This window comes from Pelophylax lessonae (assembly GCF_965119305.1).
Source record: "Pelophylax lessonae genome assembly, chromosome: 9".
In the NCBI taxonomy this organism is placed as follows: domain Eukaryota; kingdom Metazoa; phylum Chordata; class Amphibia; order Anura; family Ranidae; genus Pelophylax; species Pelophylax lessonae.
Window position 1 is genome coordinate 73,243,473 of NC_138776.1, and position 19,894 is coordinate 73,263,366.

Sequence of the window (19,894 nt, forward strand, 5' to 3'; positions counted from 1 at the left end):
AAACGCACTGTGGGGCACCTAACGTTAAAAAAAAAAAAAAAAAAAAAAGAAAATTGATGTAAAGCCACTTGACAGGATTACAAAATTCCAACTACTTTAAGGATGCGGCTGCCCACTCTTTAACAACCATGATGTTTACTGGCTGTTCAGGAGCGGGCAGCCATCGGCTCCTTAACAACCGGTACACCTTCCACAAATACTGCATGCCTCTGGAACACTACCTAACTTCCACATGCATTTAATTATTTTCCTTCTGTGAATGGATTTGAATGCCTGTTAATGCGACATAAAAGGTCTAGTAAATCGACCGTTTCAGGATCTCATGAGATATTTAGGCAAAATGTGTCCTGATACCTTAATATCTCATGCAAGTTATTCTGGGAATGGAACCCGCTGCGATTTGTATCTTCCTAAAACGGAGGGAATGCAAGTGATGTATGTCCTACTTAAAATCACTTTAATTTGAAAAGACGCCAGCTCTTCTTAAGTGGCGGCCACGGTCTGGACAGGACTGTCATTCAGTCTGGACCGAGGTCCACCATTTAGTGATCCCTGCCATAACCCAACCTTACCCAGGCACTTGCTTTTGAAGATTTTCCATTGATCTCGATGGCACAACAGTCAAGTGCTAAGACAAGCATGGCTGGGGTAGGGGCTTGATCACTTGTTCGTTTCCAGTGCCACAAAAACTGCAGGAATCGGCAGCATCCATGTGCAGAAAATGACATTAATATATTGACAGGTGTGTGTATGTATGTATCTGTTGGAATAAACAACCTCCAGAGCTGCTAGCACTGTAATTTGATACCCAGTACTAATAAGGCCTCATGCACATTGGATGTTTTTGCCTCTGCTCCTGGGGCTTCTGGCGTGTGTGTCTTTCCCCCCCCCGCCTCTAAACTCCCCTGCATGGTAGCCTATGTGTCCAGTGTGCACACGGGCATTTAGCAGCGTTTAGAGGCAGGAAAAATCCCCACTGCCAGTGTGTCCAAAAGCAGCAGCATTTTGGGAAACAAAAATAAAAAAAGATTGATGCTTGTAAAACGCATGTTAACGCTAGGCATTCTTAGCGCTTGTGTTCATTTCATTTTTTTTTTTTTTCTGCCAAAATGCTGTGTCGAGGAGGAAAGGCTTCAAGGAGCGTTTGCAAAACATCCTGTGTGCATGAGTTCTAAATGTGTAAATAAGTGTTCCTCTAATTGTCTAGGACTCTAGGTGGTTGGTGCACACATACAATATTGTCAAAAGTATTGGGACGCATACTATTACATGAACATTAATGTGATCCAGTCTTAGTCCGTAGAATTCAGTATTGAGTTGGCCCACCCTTTGCAGCTATAACAGCTTCAACTCTTCTGGGAAGGCTGTCCACAAGGTTTAGGAGTGTCTATGGGAATGTTTGACCATTCTTCCAGAAGTGCATTTGTGAGGTCCGAAACTGATGTTAGAAAGAAGGCCTGGCTCACAGTCTGCGCTCTAATTCATCCCAAAGGTGTGCTATGGGGTTGAGGTCAGGACTCTGTGCAGACCAGGCAAGTTCCTCCACCACAAACTCGCTCATCCATGTCTTTATGGAACTTGCTTTGTGCACTGGTGCGCAGTCATGTTGGAACAGGAAGGAGCCATCCCCAAACTCTTCCCACAAAGCTGGGAGCATGAAATTGTCCAAAATGTCTTGGTATCCTGACATCTTAAGAGTTCTCTTAACTGGAACTAAGGGGCCAAGCCCAACTCCACACCATAATCTCCCCTCCACCAAATGTTTTGGACCAGTGCACTCCAGTGTTTGAGGATGGTCCCTTCCTGTTCAAACATGACTGCGCACCAGTGCATAAGCAAGGTCCAGAAAGACAAGGATGAGTGAGTTTGGGGTGGAGGAATTTGACTGAACTACAGAGTCCTCACCTCAACCCGATGGAACATCTTTGGGATGAATTAGTGCGGAGACTGCGAGCCGGGCCTTCTTGTCCAACATCAGTGCCAGACCTAACAAATGTGTTTCTGGAAGAATGGTCAAACATTCCCAAAGACACACTCCTAAACCTTGTGGACAGCTATAACAAGTTGAACTTGTTATAGCTGCAAAGTGTGGACCAACTCAATATTGAACTCTATGGACTAAGACTGGGATGTCTTCATACATTTTGACAAATGAATACTGCTACATTTCCTTGGTAAAAAAAATTAACCCAAATCGGTGTGTATTTGGTTTGTGCGAAAGCTATGGTATCAATCCTGATGTACTGACATGCCAGGACAGTACAAATATCCCCCAAATTACCCTTTTTTAGGAAAGTAAGACAGTCCAAGGTGAGTGATTAGTAAAACACGTTGGTGTCTGTTTATGAAACCAAGATGAGCAGCGATCTTGATGATCGCAGCTCATCTTGGATCATTATCGATTAATGAAACGGAGATGATCATCTCCACACGGAAAATCTGTCATTGACTGACACTGAAACGGCCAGTTTATGAAGCTGCGATCTGTGCCAGAATTCACAATCCCAGATTCACCAGCCTGGAGGTGGTGAATCAGGGGAGAGAAGGAAGGTTGACTTCCTTCCTCAATCAGACCCCCAAAACAGTAAACATGTCCAACATGTCCCCCTGCCATATTTTTGTGTGTGTGTATATATATATATATATATATATATATATATATATATATATATATATATATATATATATATATATATATATATATATATATATATATATAAATAATGTCTCTAATTATATTAACATTAGGTGGGGGTCGAATGCACGTGTACTCAGCGGTGATAATCTATCACTGCTTAATAAATGGACACCAGTGATTTTCTTGTACTGTAATCTTGCTTTGTCTCACGAGATTACAGGCGGCCCTTTCACTTGTACACAGATCTTGGCCATTTTCAGAGGAAAAACTCCTCCTTTGTTCTCCCTGTGAGAACTGAAGCTCTCTGCTTCCTAAACAGGGTGCCAGAGGAGATAATTTTCCTCAGAGAACTGCCGAGAAGTGAACTGAGAAAAGTCTTCCTTTCATAAATGTACACCTTAGTGAGATCTCTGCCTCAACCCATTAGATCCAAGAAAGAGCTAAACCTTGTAGAAAAGCTCTGTAACCCATTAACAAAAGCAAAACATAATATATCTCAGATCTATAAGATGTTAACTGACATGGAGGGTTTTGGGAAACTTTCATTTATAGAAACTTGGGAAAGAGAGGAGAGCACAAAACAAGGGCTGTACTGGGAGCTGTACATTGCTCTGTTATAAATGCGAATACTATTGAAATTAATTACAAATGTTTATCGAAATGGTATCTAACGTTGGTTAAAGTACATTAATGTCAGCCAGAGAAATCAAGCCTGTGCTGGAGGGGATGCGGGGCGCAGGGTACAATGTTTCATATTTGGTGGGAGAGCCCTAAGATCTGGGAATATTGGCTGCAAGTGCAACAATTTTTTAGAGGAATCGGGAATAAGCATCATAGACGACCCATGGACATGTTTTTTTAACAGAACAGATAGACCTTTAAAGAAGAATAAAAACATGATTCTCCCAAACCTACTGAATGTAGCAAAAGCGACAATTCCAAAAAAATGCCTAGAGATAGAAGGCCCTACTATAAGGGCTCTTTCACACGGGCGGTCCGATCAGATCCGCCTGTCAGTTTTTTAGGCGGATCTGATCAGATGCCCCATTCAGCCCTATGGAGCAGCGGATGTCAGCGGTGACATGTCCGCTGACACCCGCTGCCATCCGCATCCGATCCTGTCTGTGAAATCCGGATGGATGGAAACCCTATTTTCCATCCGTCCTTGGGATCGGATGAGGGCGGACAGGCGGTCCGCACTCATCCGATTCCCCATAGAGAGCAACGGGGGCTGTGACACCTCCCTCTCCGCACTTCAAGCGAAAATGGAGCTGTCATACGCCGGCTCAGCGGGGATCGCGGATCGATCCCCGCTGAGCAGCACGGATCCGCCTACGGAGGCGGACTGTGTGAAAAAGCCCTAAGAGTGGTGCTACAGAATTAAAAAAATAAATATTATATAGATCGCTTCTCTAATAAATGGAAAATATAGCCAGGCTTCAAAAAGACTGACTACATAGAAATATGGATGAATTAAGTGTCCATTCACACTAGTACGACTTGGTCAGCCTGACAAGTCACGCACCGTCGCGTCCCATAGTGTAGTACAGGAATGGTTCTAATAGGAGCGACACAAGTCGCTCCGACTTAGAAAAAGGGTCCTGTACTATTTCGGGGCGACTTGCATAGACATTCATTTTATGAAGTCCGTGCAAGTCGTGCCGAAGTCGCGGTGCACGCGACTTCAAAGGTCGCCCCCGAAGTCGTGCCGCTTCAGTGTGAACCGGCACTAAAGGGGTAACTGGGGATTGTGGACAGAAGGGTTTGGTAAACATAAATAGAAAAGTAGGAGGAGGGCAACACAGGATAAGAGTGGTAAAAGAGAGGGTGGGGGGGAGATGGGGGTAGTGGATTATAGGGGGAACAGAGTTGCATTTGAAATATGTGAAATATTTTTAGTATTGTTTTTAAACATTGAATTGAAAATTTAATAAAAGATTATTGGAAAAAAAAATCTATTCCTGTGAGGAGAGAGCGGGGAACTGGTCTGAGCTGCGCTATCTCTGTCAATAGATGAACACAGCTCGTCTCAGGATGGACACCACATGTGTGCCCACAAGCAAGTGATTTGCTATGGGGGGAGAAGGAAGGAGGGGTGGGGGACCCCAGAGGAGGTGGTTTGGCGCCACTCTATGCAAAACCATTGCACACAGCAGGTGGGTATTACATGTTTATTTGTTTTTATTCTTTTTTTTATTACTATGGCCGAGTAAGATAAAAGTGGTCCTGCGAGCGGGTTCGCCGTGGGATCACTTTTAGGGCTGGTTCACAACACAAAAACACACTCCAGATCCGTTCTGGGTGAGTTTCTCTGCATGCACATTTATTGTTTCCAGATTCATTACAGATGCTTTATTTTCACTGTGCTGGGGTCCCGTGTGTTTTTGATGTGTTCCAGTACCGTCCAGTTTAGAAAAAATGCAGCATGTTCTACCTTTTTTTTTTTTTCTCCTTTTCTTTTCTTTTCTGGATTGGACTGCACTGGTGTGAACTATGCCATTGTAGATCATATAACTTACTTTCCATGAGTTTTTGATGCAGAATTAAATCACACTGGACTGAATGTGGTGTGAACCGGCCCTTAAAAATAAGGGAAGAGTTGGAAAATTAGGAAAACAATCCCTCCTTGCTTGCGTGCAGAAGTGAATGCATACATAAGTCCCGCAAGCATATGTTCACACATTTGAGAACCTCACATGTGGTGGTTTACTCCTGTAACACATAAAGTGTTTCTCCCCTACAAAAATTGCATTTGAAAGACTGCTGCGCAAATACAGAGTGACAGAAAAAAATTACGATTGCCATTTTATTCTCTAGGGTCTCTGCTAAAAAAAATATAAAGTGTTTGGGGGTTATGATTAATTTTCTAGCAAATATTGTTTTAAACTTATAAAAAAAAAATAGTGTCATTAAAAAAAATTTTTTTTTTTTTTTTCATAAATCACCCAATTAACATGGAATACTCGTGTTATAAACTAATGAAATGCTTACCCGAAATGTTAGTCCGGTATTAAGTGTTGCCATTTCCTTTATATTTTAAAATCGGTATAAATGACACATCCTAATCTGTTTTTTTTGGGGGGGGGGGGGGGGGGTGAAATGTAGGTAGACTGACAATGAATGGTTTTTAGGCACTATAACACAGGTGTCAAACACAAGGCCCGCGGGCCGAATTCGGCCCTCAGGGCCATTTCATGTGGCCCTTGCACCTCTCCTGCAGCTGGAGAGCTCCAGCCCTCTTCTGGCCCTCGTCCAGATCCTGTACTTTTTGCTTTTCAGCAATGCCTACAGCTTCTTCCCAGCAGCAGCACAAGATAAGGGGGTGCACTGTGATGTAAGAGAGGGTGGGGAACTCAATTTCTGATGGTGGGGAGGCTCTTGATGTCTTATGTAAGAGTAGGGGATGCTCTGGACATCTAGTCTTACAGATACAACCGGTCATTTTGAGGGCAATAATAATGCTGATGCGGCCCACGATTAAATTGTGTTTGACACCCCTGCACTATAAAAAGACTGAAAAGCAAGAAATAAAATAGATGATGTATTATTGCTATTCAAAGCAACGTTTGGTACCAGAAACCAGATCGCCTTTTCTGGATGTGGCTGTCAAATACTGAATTTTTTTATTGCAATTATACGTATCAATATTCTTGTCCAAGAAGGGAACAAATGGCTAAAAGGTCAATTCAAGTTTTAAGGAAACTTTTTTTTATTATCATGGTTTACATACTGTTATCTGCTAATTCAGGTAATGTTACTTGACATAACAGCATCACATTCTATGGAAATCAAAATATTGAAGTACAGGGAAAGCTTGTTTGGTTGTACTGTGTATCACATGCAGTTCATTCTGCACTCCTGTGACCCATTATCAGCAGGCAGCGGGCTGAAAGCTGCTCCTGCCCCCTCCACAGCACAGCACTCCAGTGACCAGTGGGACAGAGCAGAGACCTGCTGACTGACAGTGTTAGGTGTCACGGGACAGATCCACCTAGGTATGTATGATTCTAAAAAAAAAACATATTTTTTACCATTTCTGGACTGGAAGTATTTACCCCCTTAATGACCAGGCCATTTTTTTGCAATATGGGACTGTGGTACTTTAACTGACAATTGCGCGGTCGTTCAACGCTGTACCCAAATAAAATTGATGTCCTTTTTCCCACAAATAGAGCTTTCGCTTGGTGGTATTTGATCACCTGTGCAACTTTTTTTTTGCGCTATAAACCAAAAAAGAGCGACAATTCTGAAAAAAAAAAAAAAAAAACTATATTTTACTTTCTGCTATATAACATTAAAAAAGAATAGCGCACACATGCTAAAGAAATGACTATCAAATATGAAGACAATCCATAAATAAAAATGGGGATTTAGTCCCACCATATGGCCATATCGTGCTCAAGCCCACCACTACATCAAAGTACCCCATTGTCAGTGGGTCCTACACTATCCATAAAAAAGGATGAATCCAGCCTCTCTCGTAGGACCCACTGATAATGGGGTACTTTGACGCAGTGGTGGGCTTCAGCACGATATGGCCATATGGTGGGACCAAGTCCCCATTTTTATTTATGGATTGTCTCCATATTTGGTAGTCATTTCTTTAGCATGTGTGCGCTAATCTTTTTTAATATACATGTCGCTTGGTTGATAGCTGCACCGGCTTTAGATATACATGTTCAGGGTTTGCTCCCCCAATTTTTTGCTTGCTATATAACATTCCCCCCAAAAAAATCTATATTTTTTTATCATTTTAGGCCTATTGTTTCTGCCACATATATATTTTGTAAAAAAATCCCAATAAGAGTATATTGATTTTTTTTTTGCCCAAAAGTTAACACCTGACTGACATTCTTGACACTTTTGGGGGGACCAGTAACATTATTACAGTAATCGGTGTTAAAAATATGCACTTACTGTAATAATGACACTGGCAGGGAAGGGGTTAACACCAGGGGCGATCAAAGGGTTAAATGTGTCCCTAGGGGGTGCTTTTCTAACTGTGAGGGGGGGAGGGCGTTAATGGGCTTTTTTTATTCCTAAATAAGAAGCACACCAGATCCCCCTGCGTCTATAAATGACAACAGTTCTGTCTTCAGGAGGAGCGATCGCACGTACCTGCTAATCGGCTTCCCCTGACGAATATGCACGCGTGCACCAAAAGCCCCGCCCCCCCAGGCTAGCGTTCCTGCAAAGCGGCGTACAGTTGTCGTTTCGCGGAACGGAGCCGACCTGCCACGGTAAAACTGCGCCGGGTGGTCGTTAAGTGGTTAATATTTTACAAAAAAACTTTTTTTTTTCCCTGCGCAATGCAATCCACCATGTGGTCTTTTAAGAAAAAATAATAAATGCACATATTTTTTTAGAAAAAATTAATTTGTTTTTCCTGCAATAGCCTGGGAAGCATTGTACCCATGTTTAGGGGTGCAATATCCAGCTTCTGAAGGGCTTGTGAATGAACTACAATGGCGTTCATCAGTTAATTCAGAACTACAAGCAGTCAGCCGCAGTGGCTGACAATAGTTGTAGTCTATTCAAAAAGCGATTGTGCTATTTTTTAATTTCACAGCGGGTGCGGGAAGAGGATCACCCACCCGCTGGCACACTGAGGTGGGTATTGGGGGAGGGGCTAAATACAGGTGGAACATGTAACATGTTTCAAAAGCTGATCTAAGCCTTTAATGAGAATTTCAGTAAAGTTTGTTAAAATAAAAAAGCAAACCGTGCGATGTGATGCGATCTCTCTCTGCATTGCACTGCACACAAGCTGCTGCATTTTAACACTGCAGCTGGTGCGAATAGACCCTGAAAGCGTTTTTATTATATAAAATATATTGTCAAAAGTATTGGGACACCTGCCTTTATGCACACATGAACTTTAATGGCATCCCAGTCTTAGATCGTAGGGTTTAATATTGAGTTGGGCCCCCCTTTGCAGCTATAACAGCTTCAACTCTTCTGGGAAGGCTGTCCACAAGGTTTAGGAGTGTGTCTATGGGAATGTTTGACCATTCTTCCAGAAGTGCATTGGTGAGGTCAGACACCGATGTTGGAGGAGAAGGCCTGGCTCGCAGTCTGCGCTCTAATTCATCCCAGAAGGTGTTCTATCGGGTTGAGGTCAGGACTCTGTGCAGGCCAGTCAAGTTCCTCCACCCCAAACTCATTCATCGTTGTTTTTTAAGGGCTTGAGCTTGGCCCCTTAGTTCTAGTAAAGGGAACTCTTAAGGCTCCGCATGCCAAGACATTTCATGCTCCCAAATTTGTGGGAACAGTTTGGGGATGGCCCCTTCCTTTTCCAACATGAATGTGCACAATGCAAGGTCCATAAAGCCATGGATGAGTGAGTTTGGGGTGGAGGAACTCGACTGGCCTGCAGATTCCTGACCTCAACCCAATAGAACACATTTGGGATGAATTGGAGCGCAGACTGCGAGCCAAGCCTTCTCTCCAACATCAGTGCCCAGAAAACATTCCCATAGACACACTCCTAAACCTTGTGGACAGCCTTCCCAGAAGAGTTGAAGCTGTTATAGCTGCAAAGGGTGGGTCAACCCAATATTGAACCCTATGGAATTAGACTGGGATGCCATTAATGTTCATGTGTGTTTTAATGACAGGTGTCCCAATATTTTTGACAATATAATGTATATTTGAAGTAACTCTGTCATGCTTTCTTGTGATATTTCATTTTTATTTCAAATAAAATTGTGCTTCTAACAAAAGGTGATGTTGCATACAAACTTTGGAAATGCACTTCCTGTGACTGCAGATTTTCTTTTTCTGCCAACAAACTGTTTAACATTAAACTGTGCCTGTTTTTGTTTTAGCTGACATTATTTCAACTGTTGAGTTCAACTTTACTGGAGACTTGTTAGCTACAGGAGACAAAGGAGGAAGAGTGGTTATATTTCAACGGGAACAAGAGGTTGGTCTTTTTATTCACTGACTATACACATGGCAATTTCAGCCACTTTATATCCAATCCAGAATAAACCACAAAGCAGTCAACTGCCTGAATCTGTTGAACATAAAGTCAAATCTGGGCTCGTATTGCTCAAATGCTCTTTTCAGGAGTCAAAATGGGATAAAAACGACATTCTCGAGTGATCAAATTTTTTACTGCATTTGATTACTTACAATTCTTTATCCTTGCCCTCCATCAAAAAAACAATTTTTTATTGCTTTGTGATTTCAACAAAAATGTTCAATCTCTCAAACAATTGGCCACATGTATGGCCAGTGTAAGGGCTCATGTAGGTGGGCGTGGAGGGCCATACACAGACAAGTAGCAGCATATTTCTGGGCCCTAAGGTCACAGGTGTTTTGAGTACAGCCATGGCCAGCAGCCTGTACAAATCATTGACAGGTCTTGTGGCTGTATAGATGTAACAGCACATCCGAGCAGTTACATGCTTACGAAGATAATGAGGCCCTGGCTACAAACCATGTATAGGGCCACTGCTCTGTACTTGTATGTGTGTAATCACTTGGATGTGTGGCAACATGTATACAGCCGTGGCATCGGTCAGTCTGTCATTGCTGGTTGAGTATAAAGCCCTTTTTGCCCATGTACTAGATCCCCCAACACCACCACAATACTAAGGAATGAGAGGCTGTCAAAAACTAGTTACCCGCTCCCCTCTCAGCATAATCCCTGCCCCCCCCAGCCAAATATGGCAGCGTGGGAGGGAGGGGAGGAGGCAGACATGTGGAGCTCCATCCGTTCTGCATGTAAACTAGTGATCGACCGATATCGTTTTTTTGTTGCCGATACCGATATTTTGGTCTGCATATCGGTATATGCTGATATTTTTGTACATTTTAAAAGTTTAAATTTTTTTTACTTTATGGATGCTCTTGTGGAGGGATCCGGGGGTCTTAAAGACCCCAAACCCCTCCTGCACTTAAAAGCATTCAAAACGCCAAGTTTTGAATGCTGTCATTTATTTAAATCTGGCGCCAGACAGTACTCGAAAGTGATATCACTCATGACATCACTTCCAGGTTTTTGCATGGAGACCCGATCAGAGCCTGTGCGGCTTTGATTGGGTCTTTGGCGGCCATGCAGGCTGGTTGCTCGGGTCTCCCTGTGGGACGGGAGACCCGGGCAAGTCACGGGAGGGGGGACGTTCCCTCCCCGCTCCTTGTAATGAATCCTGAGCGGCTTATCAGCCGCATCAGTTGTCATTTCAAGACAGCCGACCGTCGGCTATGGACGCCGGTTCCCGGGGTGATGCCTCTAGCTGCAGGCATCACTCCGGTGCAAGCACTTTCCCGAAATATCGGTCACCTAGCTTTGCCGATTATCGGTTGATCTCTAATGTAAACCAAGCACTTTAGACCTCCTCTGATTCCACAGACTTGCAGATAAGAGGACTTGGGCAATAATTGACTGTGCCCCCCTCTATAAGGCAAGTACCAACAAATTGAGAACCCCTTTTTAAAAATCCCCTTCTGTGTTGTTTGGTGGCTTAATCTGTTAAATCGAAAACTTGCAGCCCTCCTATTAATGCTTGAGAAGAGTTGATGAATTTCTTGATCAGATTGTACTGCAAATTGGGGTGAAGGCTACGTCCTAATCTTTTAATGGGCTGATTTGATTTGTGAATTTCCCAATTTTACATAGATATTCCCTTAAACGAATTGCTGTAAATGTATAGAATAGAAAATAATTTTTTACTGTTTATCTGAATAGTAAGTGACCAGCCTCTTTATGAAACTCATGCTTGCTTTTTTTTTTTTTTCCCACAGAGTAAAAACCGTCCTCATTCTAGGGGTGAATACAATGTTTATAGTACTTTCCAAAGCCACGAGCCGGAATTTGACTACTTAAAAAGTCTAGAAATTGAAGAAAAAATAAACAAAATTAGGTGGTTGCCACAGCAAAATGCTGCCCATTTTCTACTCTCCACCAATGGTAAGTATATGACCTACTATTAAAAAGTCATGAGGAAAGTATGCATTATTCTTATGTGGTTGAATTAGCATTTTAAAATACTCCTTTTCCTAAATGGGCTCCATGGTGTAAAGACATGAAACCCTGCCCTGAATTGTGCTAAATCCTTCTCTGCTTTGTAAATTTGAATCTGAAGATTTTGGAAAATCCCTCAGATATTTATAGCATTTGGGTAGCCACATTGCAACACATAGAAGGGGGTGACCACGCTATTGGGGGTCCACAGAAGCCTCCCAGTCGCTTCCACCTGACTGCCAACATTGTAAACCTGCACCCTGCCGACATAGGACACGTCAGTAGCAGTGAAAAGGTTAAGGTTGGGCTGTCACAAACCTGAGTGATTCAAATTTGATTTTATGATAAATAATACATAATCAGAGACTACCTGTGTGTCAAAATATTGGCCAAATTATAACATAGTCTAGCTTGGCTCTGCTCCCATCTTGTTACATTTTTTGTTCTGTACAGTACCCAGAGATGTGTGTATTGTCATGTTCTGCTTTATGCAGTATCTTGTTGCCCATCCTAATTTTTTTTTTTTTTTTTTTCATCGGTCTACACAACATCATCTAAGCACTTCATCATGTGTTTTTATTTAACAGACAAAACAATAAAGTTGTGGAAAATCAGTGAACGCGACAAAAGAGTAGAAGGCTACAACTTGAAAGACGATGATGGCAGGCTACGGGATCCATTTAGAATCACCTCTTTACGGGTATGGACAAATTGGATTTCCTTGTAGGTTGTTTGACATAAATGTGAACGTTAAAAGAACCCTTGGTATGCAGAACACCCCTTTTTGTCTGCTCATAGATAAGAAATACCAGCTGAATATGTACACAGAGGGGCTCTTGGGCTTTTTGATGTGCTGTGACACAAATATTACTTGCTCCTGTACCCCTAAGTTCTTACAGTCCTAGCTTCTTCTGGGGGTTTATTGCTAAAAGCCGGTTGTACAGGAGACCTGGGCGAGCCGTGGAGGAAGGGGAGAGACGTCCCCTCCCGCTTCTTGTAATGACAGCTGAGCGGCTTCTCAGCCGCATCGGTTGTCATTACAAGACAGCCGACCATCGGCTATGGACGCTGGTACCGGGGTGATGCCTCTAGCTGCAGGCATCACTCCGGTACAAGCACTTTCCCAAATAATCGGTAACCTCAGGGGGTATCCCTAGTCCTCATCCAATAGGAAGTGGGATGGTAAAAGCAAAGGAATCGGGCTTTGTAACCTGTGCAGCAGCATGGGCAAGGCAAGAATGACATGGAACTAAAAGCCCTCTACTGAACCAATGTATAACACATTCTTAGAACAAAAGATATTCTCAAATCTCATGACGTCACTTATCCAAAAGGTAAAGGGATTATTCCTCCTTTCAGAAGAGTGGACAAAGCTTAATATGCTTAAAATATAGATTTGGTATGGGAATTTTTTTATAAAAAAATATTGTGTACTGTGATATTGCTGTTCAGGTTGTTTTGGTTCTCTGTATTTATGTTTTTAATTTTCTCATTTTCAGGTGCCAATTTTGAGACCCATGGACCTAATGGTTGAAGCAAGTCCAAGAAGGATATTTGCAAATGCACATACATATCACATAAACTCTATTTCAGTAAATAGTGACCATGAAACTTACCTTTCAGCAGATGACCTGAGAATTAATTTATGGAATTTAGAAATTACAGATAGAAGTTTTAGTATCCTTTTTCTGGTGACCTGTGTATTTGCCTATCCCATTAATGATCAAAGGCATACTACTTAAACATTGCGCAAAAACTTAGGAACACTTTGAAAACATATCATGCTGGATATCTATACTGCTATGGACTGGGTAATGTTAGGAACATAAGGATGCCACATTGTTTGATGAAAATGATCAACCTACAGAGGGCTGAATTAAAAGACACCCCAAAAATCAAAGTGAAAAAATATTGCAGCAGGGAAGTCCATTTTGCTGAAAATTCATTGCAGCAACTCAAAATGGTACTCAGTAGTTTGTATGGCCCCCACGTTCTTGTATGCATGCCTGACAAAATCAGGGCATGCTCCTAATGAGATGACAGATGGTGTCCTAGGTTATTTCCACCCAAATCTGGACCAGGGCATCACTGAGCTCCTGAACAGACTGAGGTGCAACCTGGCAGGATCGGGTGGACCGAAAAACAAAATGTCCCAGAGGGTGTTGTTTTGGATTTAGGTCAGGTGAGCGTGGGGGGCCATTCAATGGTATTAATTCCGTCATCCTGCAGGAACTGGCTGCATACTCCCTCCACATGAGGCTGAGCATGGTCGGGCACCAGGAGGAACCCAGGACCCACTGCACCAACGTAGGGTTTGACACTGGGTCCAAGGATTTCATCCCAATACCGAATGGCAGTTAGGGTGCCATTTTCTATCCTGTAGAGGCCTGTGCATCACTCCATAGATATGCCTCCCCAGACCATCACTGACTCACCACCAAACCGGTCATGCTAAATGATGTTCCAGGCAGAATAACGTTCTTTATGGCTTCTCCGGACCCTTTTATGTCTGTCACATGTGCTCAGGGTGAACCTGCTCTCATCTGTGAAAAGCACAGTGTACCAGTGGCAGACCTGCCAATTCTGGTGTTCAATGGAAAATGTCAATCAAGTTCCACGGTGGCGGGCAGTGAGCACAGGGCGCACTAGAGGATGTCGGGCGACCCTCATGAAGTCCTGTTTCTGATTGTTTGGTCAGAGACATTCGCACCAGTGGCCTGCTGGAGGTAATGTAGTGTGTGTATATGTATGTGTGTGTGTGTATGTATGTATGTATGTATGTATGTATAATATATATATATATATATATATATATATATATATATATATATATATATATATATATATATATATATATATATATATATATATATATATATTATGTATATGTGTGTGTATACACACACACACACTCTCACATTTTTGTAAATGTTTTATCTTTCCATGTTGTGACAACACTGAAGAAATGACACTTTTCTACAATGTAAAGTAGTGAGTGTACAGCTTGTATAACAGTGTAAATTTGCTGCCCCCTCAAAATAACGCAACACAGACATTAATGTCTAATCTACTGGCAACAAAAGTGAGTATACCTCTAAGTGAAAATGTTCAAATTGGGCCTAATTGGCCATTTCCCCTTCTCGGTGTCATGTGACTAGTTGGTGTTACAAGGTCTCAGGTGTAAATGGGGAGCAGGTGTGTTAAATTTGATGTTATCGCTCTCCCATACTGGTCGCTGGAAGTTCAACATGGCACCTCATGGCAAAGAACTCTGAGGATCTGAAAAAAAGAATTGTTGCTCTACATAAAGATGGCCTAAGCTATAAGAAGATTGCCAAGACCCTGAAACTGAGCTGCAGCATGGTGGCCAAGACCATACAGTGGTTTAATAGGACAGGTTCCACTCAGAACCGGTCTCGCCATGGTCAACCAAAGAAGTTGAGTGCACGTGCTCAGCGTCATATCCAGAGGTTGTCTTTGGGAAATAGATGTATGAGTGCTGCCAGCATTGCTGCAGAGGTTGAATGTCTTGGGGGGGTCAGCCTGTCAGTGCTCAGACATACACCGCACACTGCATCAAATTTGTCTATATGGCTGTCGTCCCAGAAGGAATCCTCTTCTAAAGATGATGCACAAGAAAACCTGCAAACAGTTTGCTGAAGACAAGCAGACTAAGGACATGGATTACTGGAACCATGTCCTGTGATCTGATGAGACCAAGATAAACTTATTTGCTTTAGATGGTGTGGTGGCAACCAGGTGAGGAGTACAAAGCCAAGTGTGTCTTCCCTGCGGTCAAGCATGGTGGTGGGAGTGTCATTGTCGGGAGCTACAGTTCATTGAGGGAACCATGAATGCCAACATGTACTGTGATATACTGAAGCAGAACCTGATCCCCCTCCCTTCAGGAGACTGGGAATTCCAACATAACTACCCCAAACATACCTCCAAGACGACCACTGCCTTGCTAAAGAAGCTGAGGGTAAAGGTGACGAACTGGCCAAGCATGTCTCCAGACCTAAACCCTATCGAGCATCTGTGGGACATCCTCAAATGGAAGGTGGAGGAGTGCAAGGTCTCTAACATCCACCAGCTCCGTGATGTTGTCATGGAGAAGTAGAAGAGGACTCCAGTGGCAACCTGTGAAGCTCTGGTAAACTCCATGCCCAAGAGGGTTAAGGCAATGCTGGAAAATAAGTGGCCACACAAAATATTGACACTTTGGGCCCAATGTGGCCTTTTTTATGTAGGGGTGTACTCACTTTTGTTGCCAGCGGTTTAGACATTAATGGCTGTGTGTTGAGTTATTTGGAGGGGACAGCAAATTTACACTGTTATACAAGCTGTACCCTCACTACTTTACATTGTAGCAAAGTGTCATTCCCTTCAGTGTTGTCACATGAAAATATATAATATATTTACAAAAATGTGAGGGGTGTACTCACTTTTGTGAGATACTGCATATATAATAAAAACAGGCATATTTGAAGTTGCAACTTACTGTTGCCTGTGTAAACTGACAGATTTCCTTTTCTTAATTGGGGGTTTTAGTCACCTAAAACTAACTTGCACAATGTAGTGCAAGTTCTACAGCTGTAAAATGTTAGAATAGTTTGGTACATATTTGGGTGAAAGGATAAGTTCAACTTTAGAAACATGTGATGTGTTCCCGCTCCTCCAGCTATCTCCCCGATCCTGCTGGGATATCAGGATCACCTTGCGCTCTACCAAACAGTGGTCTATTAATCATCGAGCACAGATTGTGTTCCATTCAGGTCTTTTTTTTTTTTTTTTTTGTGCTACAGTGGCCAAGGAAAGTTACATCTCAAACCGAAAGTGAGAAAATCGTCATGGCTTCCAGGCTCTTGCTAGTTAGGGTAAATTGTGATCTCCCTCCTCTATACCTGACGATACCCGACATGCAAGTCCCAGGCCTACGGGGTAGGACAGTGGTGCCCAGGAAACACGACAGCAAGTGCCCATTTTCGGGGTTCCACAAAAGAGATTGGCAATATATAGCCACTGGGTCACTTTGATCTGAAAGCAGATGGCCAACTTGCATGCATTCCCAGTGTTTGTGGAAAAACCTACTGCTGCTCATGTAAGCCTTTGGTTGGTGGGCAGGGCCTTATTCAGCTGGCCCATGAACCTCTTTAGTCGTTTTTCACTCATAATGGTGCTCTGTTGCTCTTTGGTGTATTTACCTTACAGCAATATTGTAGTTATCGTTCTGTGGTTGACCAGATTGTCTCTACAAATGGCAGAGAAACCACATTTTTAATGTTTAAACTATGTTTTAAGTTTTTTGACTTGTATAGCATGGTATTGGTATCATTGGCAACGTAGGAGAGGGTGCGCCCAGGGTAAATGTAACACAGCTTTGTCAATTTAAGGGGTTAAAGTCTTCCTATACCTCTAGAACAGTAATAAACCCAAAAGGAAACCTTTATTATATTGCAGCTTACCTAATTCTTAGATGTGTGATGGCTGCATTCGTTTTCTTTTTATAGGCTTTTTCTTTCACCTGGTGATCCGTCTGTTTGTTTTTCAATAGAGCAAGCTTTCCTGCAAATGTAGCAGTTGGGGTTTTGAGACCAAGAATTTACCACTGACAGGGCTGCTTACAATGATCTGCTTTTACTTATTCCTGTACGCATGCACAGCTTACACATGTACTTGCAAATCTGTGCAGACTAAACCCCTGTTCTTAACGCATATTACAGGTCAATCCGGTTGGTGGCTGGTTAGTAAGTTTTGAGCTTGAAAATCTGTGTTTGAAATACGCTGCCCTTCCAGTGCTCCTTGCTACAAAGAGTGGTTATAGGTGGGGGCAGTGGCCACTTTAGAATATAGGTTAGTACAGTTCTAGTGCCGGTATTGAATCCAAACCATTTTCTTTGATGAAATACATTTGGCATAGCTTTTAGATCCCTCTTTATGTTTCCTTTAAATCCAGGTGTCACATTGAGAAAAGCTTACCTGAAATGTGGAAAATTTTGTCCTTAACACTGTTTTCAGACATTGTAGATATTAAGCCTGCTAACATGGAGGAATTAACAGAAGTTATCACAGCTGCTGAGTTCCATCCTCATCAATGTAACGTGTTTGTCTACAGCAGTAGCAAAGGAACAATTAGACTTTGTGACATGCGGGATTCAGCACTCTGCGATAGACATTCAAAATGTAAGCTAAGCTCCTTTCTCCTCTAAAGAATGTTTTCTCCTTCTTCAGATAATGTTCTGGCACCTCACAAAATGGGATGTAATAAACTATTGGTAAAGTTAAAGTACCATTTACCTAAAGTGGAACTTTAGTCAGAAAATACTAATGCCTTCTTTGCATTAAGATAAAAAGCGTTCTGTGTGCAGCAGCTCCCCTAATACTTACCTGAGCCCACTCTATGCAGTGATGTCCACGAGTGCTTCAGCCGTCCTCTCTCTCCTGATTGTCTGAGGGACAGCAGCGATGCCATTGGCTCCCGCTGTTATCAATCAAACTCTGCCAACCAGGAGGGGGCGGGCCCGAATGGCAGCAGGCTGCTTGCTGTGTGGGCACTCAACAGGAGGGAAGGGCCAGAAGCTTCAGCCAGGGACCCGAGAACAAGAGGACTCGAGCTGCTCTGTGCAAAACCACTAGTAGAACACTAGATGAAGTAGAACATGTTTGTTATTTTAATAGAAAAAAAAATAAAAACTGAGACTTTACAATCACTTTAAGTCCTGCTAGATGACTTAATGCTGGCCCCTTTTGCAGGTTTAGCTATAAAAACATAGATAACAAAATAAGTGCCTATACTGTTAAAAATTCAGCAATGCACTGTCTCTCAGTTGCTCTCTATTTTTTTGAACCTGTGCCTAAAAGCAGAGCCACTGGAGGCCGTTCTGCTGACAGCCTAAAGACTTACTGCTGCTGAGGGCTTCAGCAAAAGTGCCAGCCTCCGGCAAGAAGAAACCAAAGCAATGCTGGAGGGGAGATTACAGCACACGGTAATTTTGGTAGCATAATTATTAATGTGGGATGTATGTTCTTTACTAAAGAACATTATTTTTCATCGAGTTATGGGTAAAGTTCCGCTTTAATGGTAGTTAAATATTTTGCTGAGTAATTTTATACCTATTTGTAGCATCTGGTGACTATGAATAGAATTTGAAAGGACTCTGATAATATGCTCCTTGCCCACCCATACACTTACATACACTTTTTTTTTTTTTTTTTAATTTCTGGGCAAACACTTGTACTACAGAGTTCTTGAATGTATGCAGCGACTATATCGCAGGCAAGTTCCACTTACCCAACTAGAGTGATTTTATATTGTTAAAGCGAACCTTCCCCCAAAAAAAAAAAAAAACATAGTGCATACAGCTTTGCATGCAAATGCATAAACCTGCTGTAGTCGTATAATTGTTTTTTTTTTTTTTTTCTTCAATGTTTTCTTGGCACTTACAGGTTTCCCTGAGGCACTGGTAATGTAGCCAGGGCAACACAGGTACACCCTGGGAATGCTCCTTCACCAGTGCCTTCCAGGGAGACCTTGCTGGATGTTGCACATGTGCTGTATGCAATCTGTCTTGTAAAGAAGCAACTGGGACAGATCTTGTGCATCCGTACAGAGTCTGCCCTGGTTTCTTTATTGAAAAAGATTGGGTATGGCGCATGTGCGAGATCTGGTGCAAGCAGCATCAGGTACTGACTAAGGCTACCCAGATGAAATAGAAATTAAAATGATGGCGCAGGCAGTGATCATGAAGAGGATTTGACAAGCTATGAATAAAAAGGATGATATACGAGGTTTCTAAAAAGTTTGGTAAATGGTATCCAAAAACAAATTAAATTTTTTGGCCTTCAAAATAATGCCATCCTTCACAATACACTTTTGTCAACCTGCATAAAGCTTCTGGAAACTGTCAGCAAAGGCCTTTTTTGGTTCCAATGTCACACATTCTTGGATTGCCGCCTAAACATGAAGTTCTTTAGGCCGGGAAACACAAGTCCGCAGGTGCCAGATCAGGGGAGTACGGTGGATGAGTGAAAACAGGTATGCCGCACTGAGCCAAGAATTGGCACACACGGATCACACAGTGTGCAGGTGCATCATCGTGCAGCAGTAACCACTGTCCAGTCCTGTGCAACTCTTGCTGAATACGGCAAATGCGTCGTAGCAACCGTTTTCAAGACTTGATATTCCCTTGTTGCTCTATTGCACTGTGACCTTACCTCTCACACTGACTACGTTTGACTGCCTGCTAGGTGGCGCTTCTCAATGTATCTGAATAGCCATTTGCATG

The 19,894-nt window shown here is 42.5% G+C and overlaps 1 protein-coding gene across 1 annotated transcript in view; it reads left to right on the plus strand.

The window, feature by feature from the left end:
* PPP2R2D (protein phosphatase 2 regulatory subunit Bdelta) overlaps positions 1–19,894 on the plus strand; it is a 48,240-nt gene that overhangs the window by 14,764 nt on the left and 13,582 nt on the right. Inside the window, exons 3-7 of the mRNA XM_082266719.1 lie at positions 9,466–9,563; positions 11,390–11,555; positions 12,197–12,309; positions 13,109–13,286; positions 17,628–17,792. Coding sequence (XP_082122845.1) covers positions 9,466–9,563; positions 11,390–11,555; positions 12,197–12,309; positions 13,109–13,286; positions 17,628–17,792 — 720 coding nt within the window. The remainder of the gene's footprint in view (positions 1–9,465; positions 9,564–11,389; positions 11,556–12,196; positions 12,310–13,108; positions 13,287–17,627; positions 17,793–19,894) is intronic.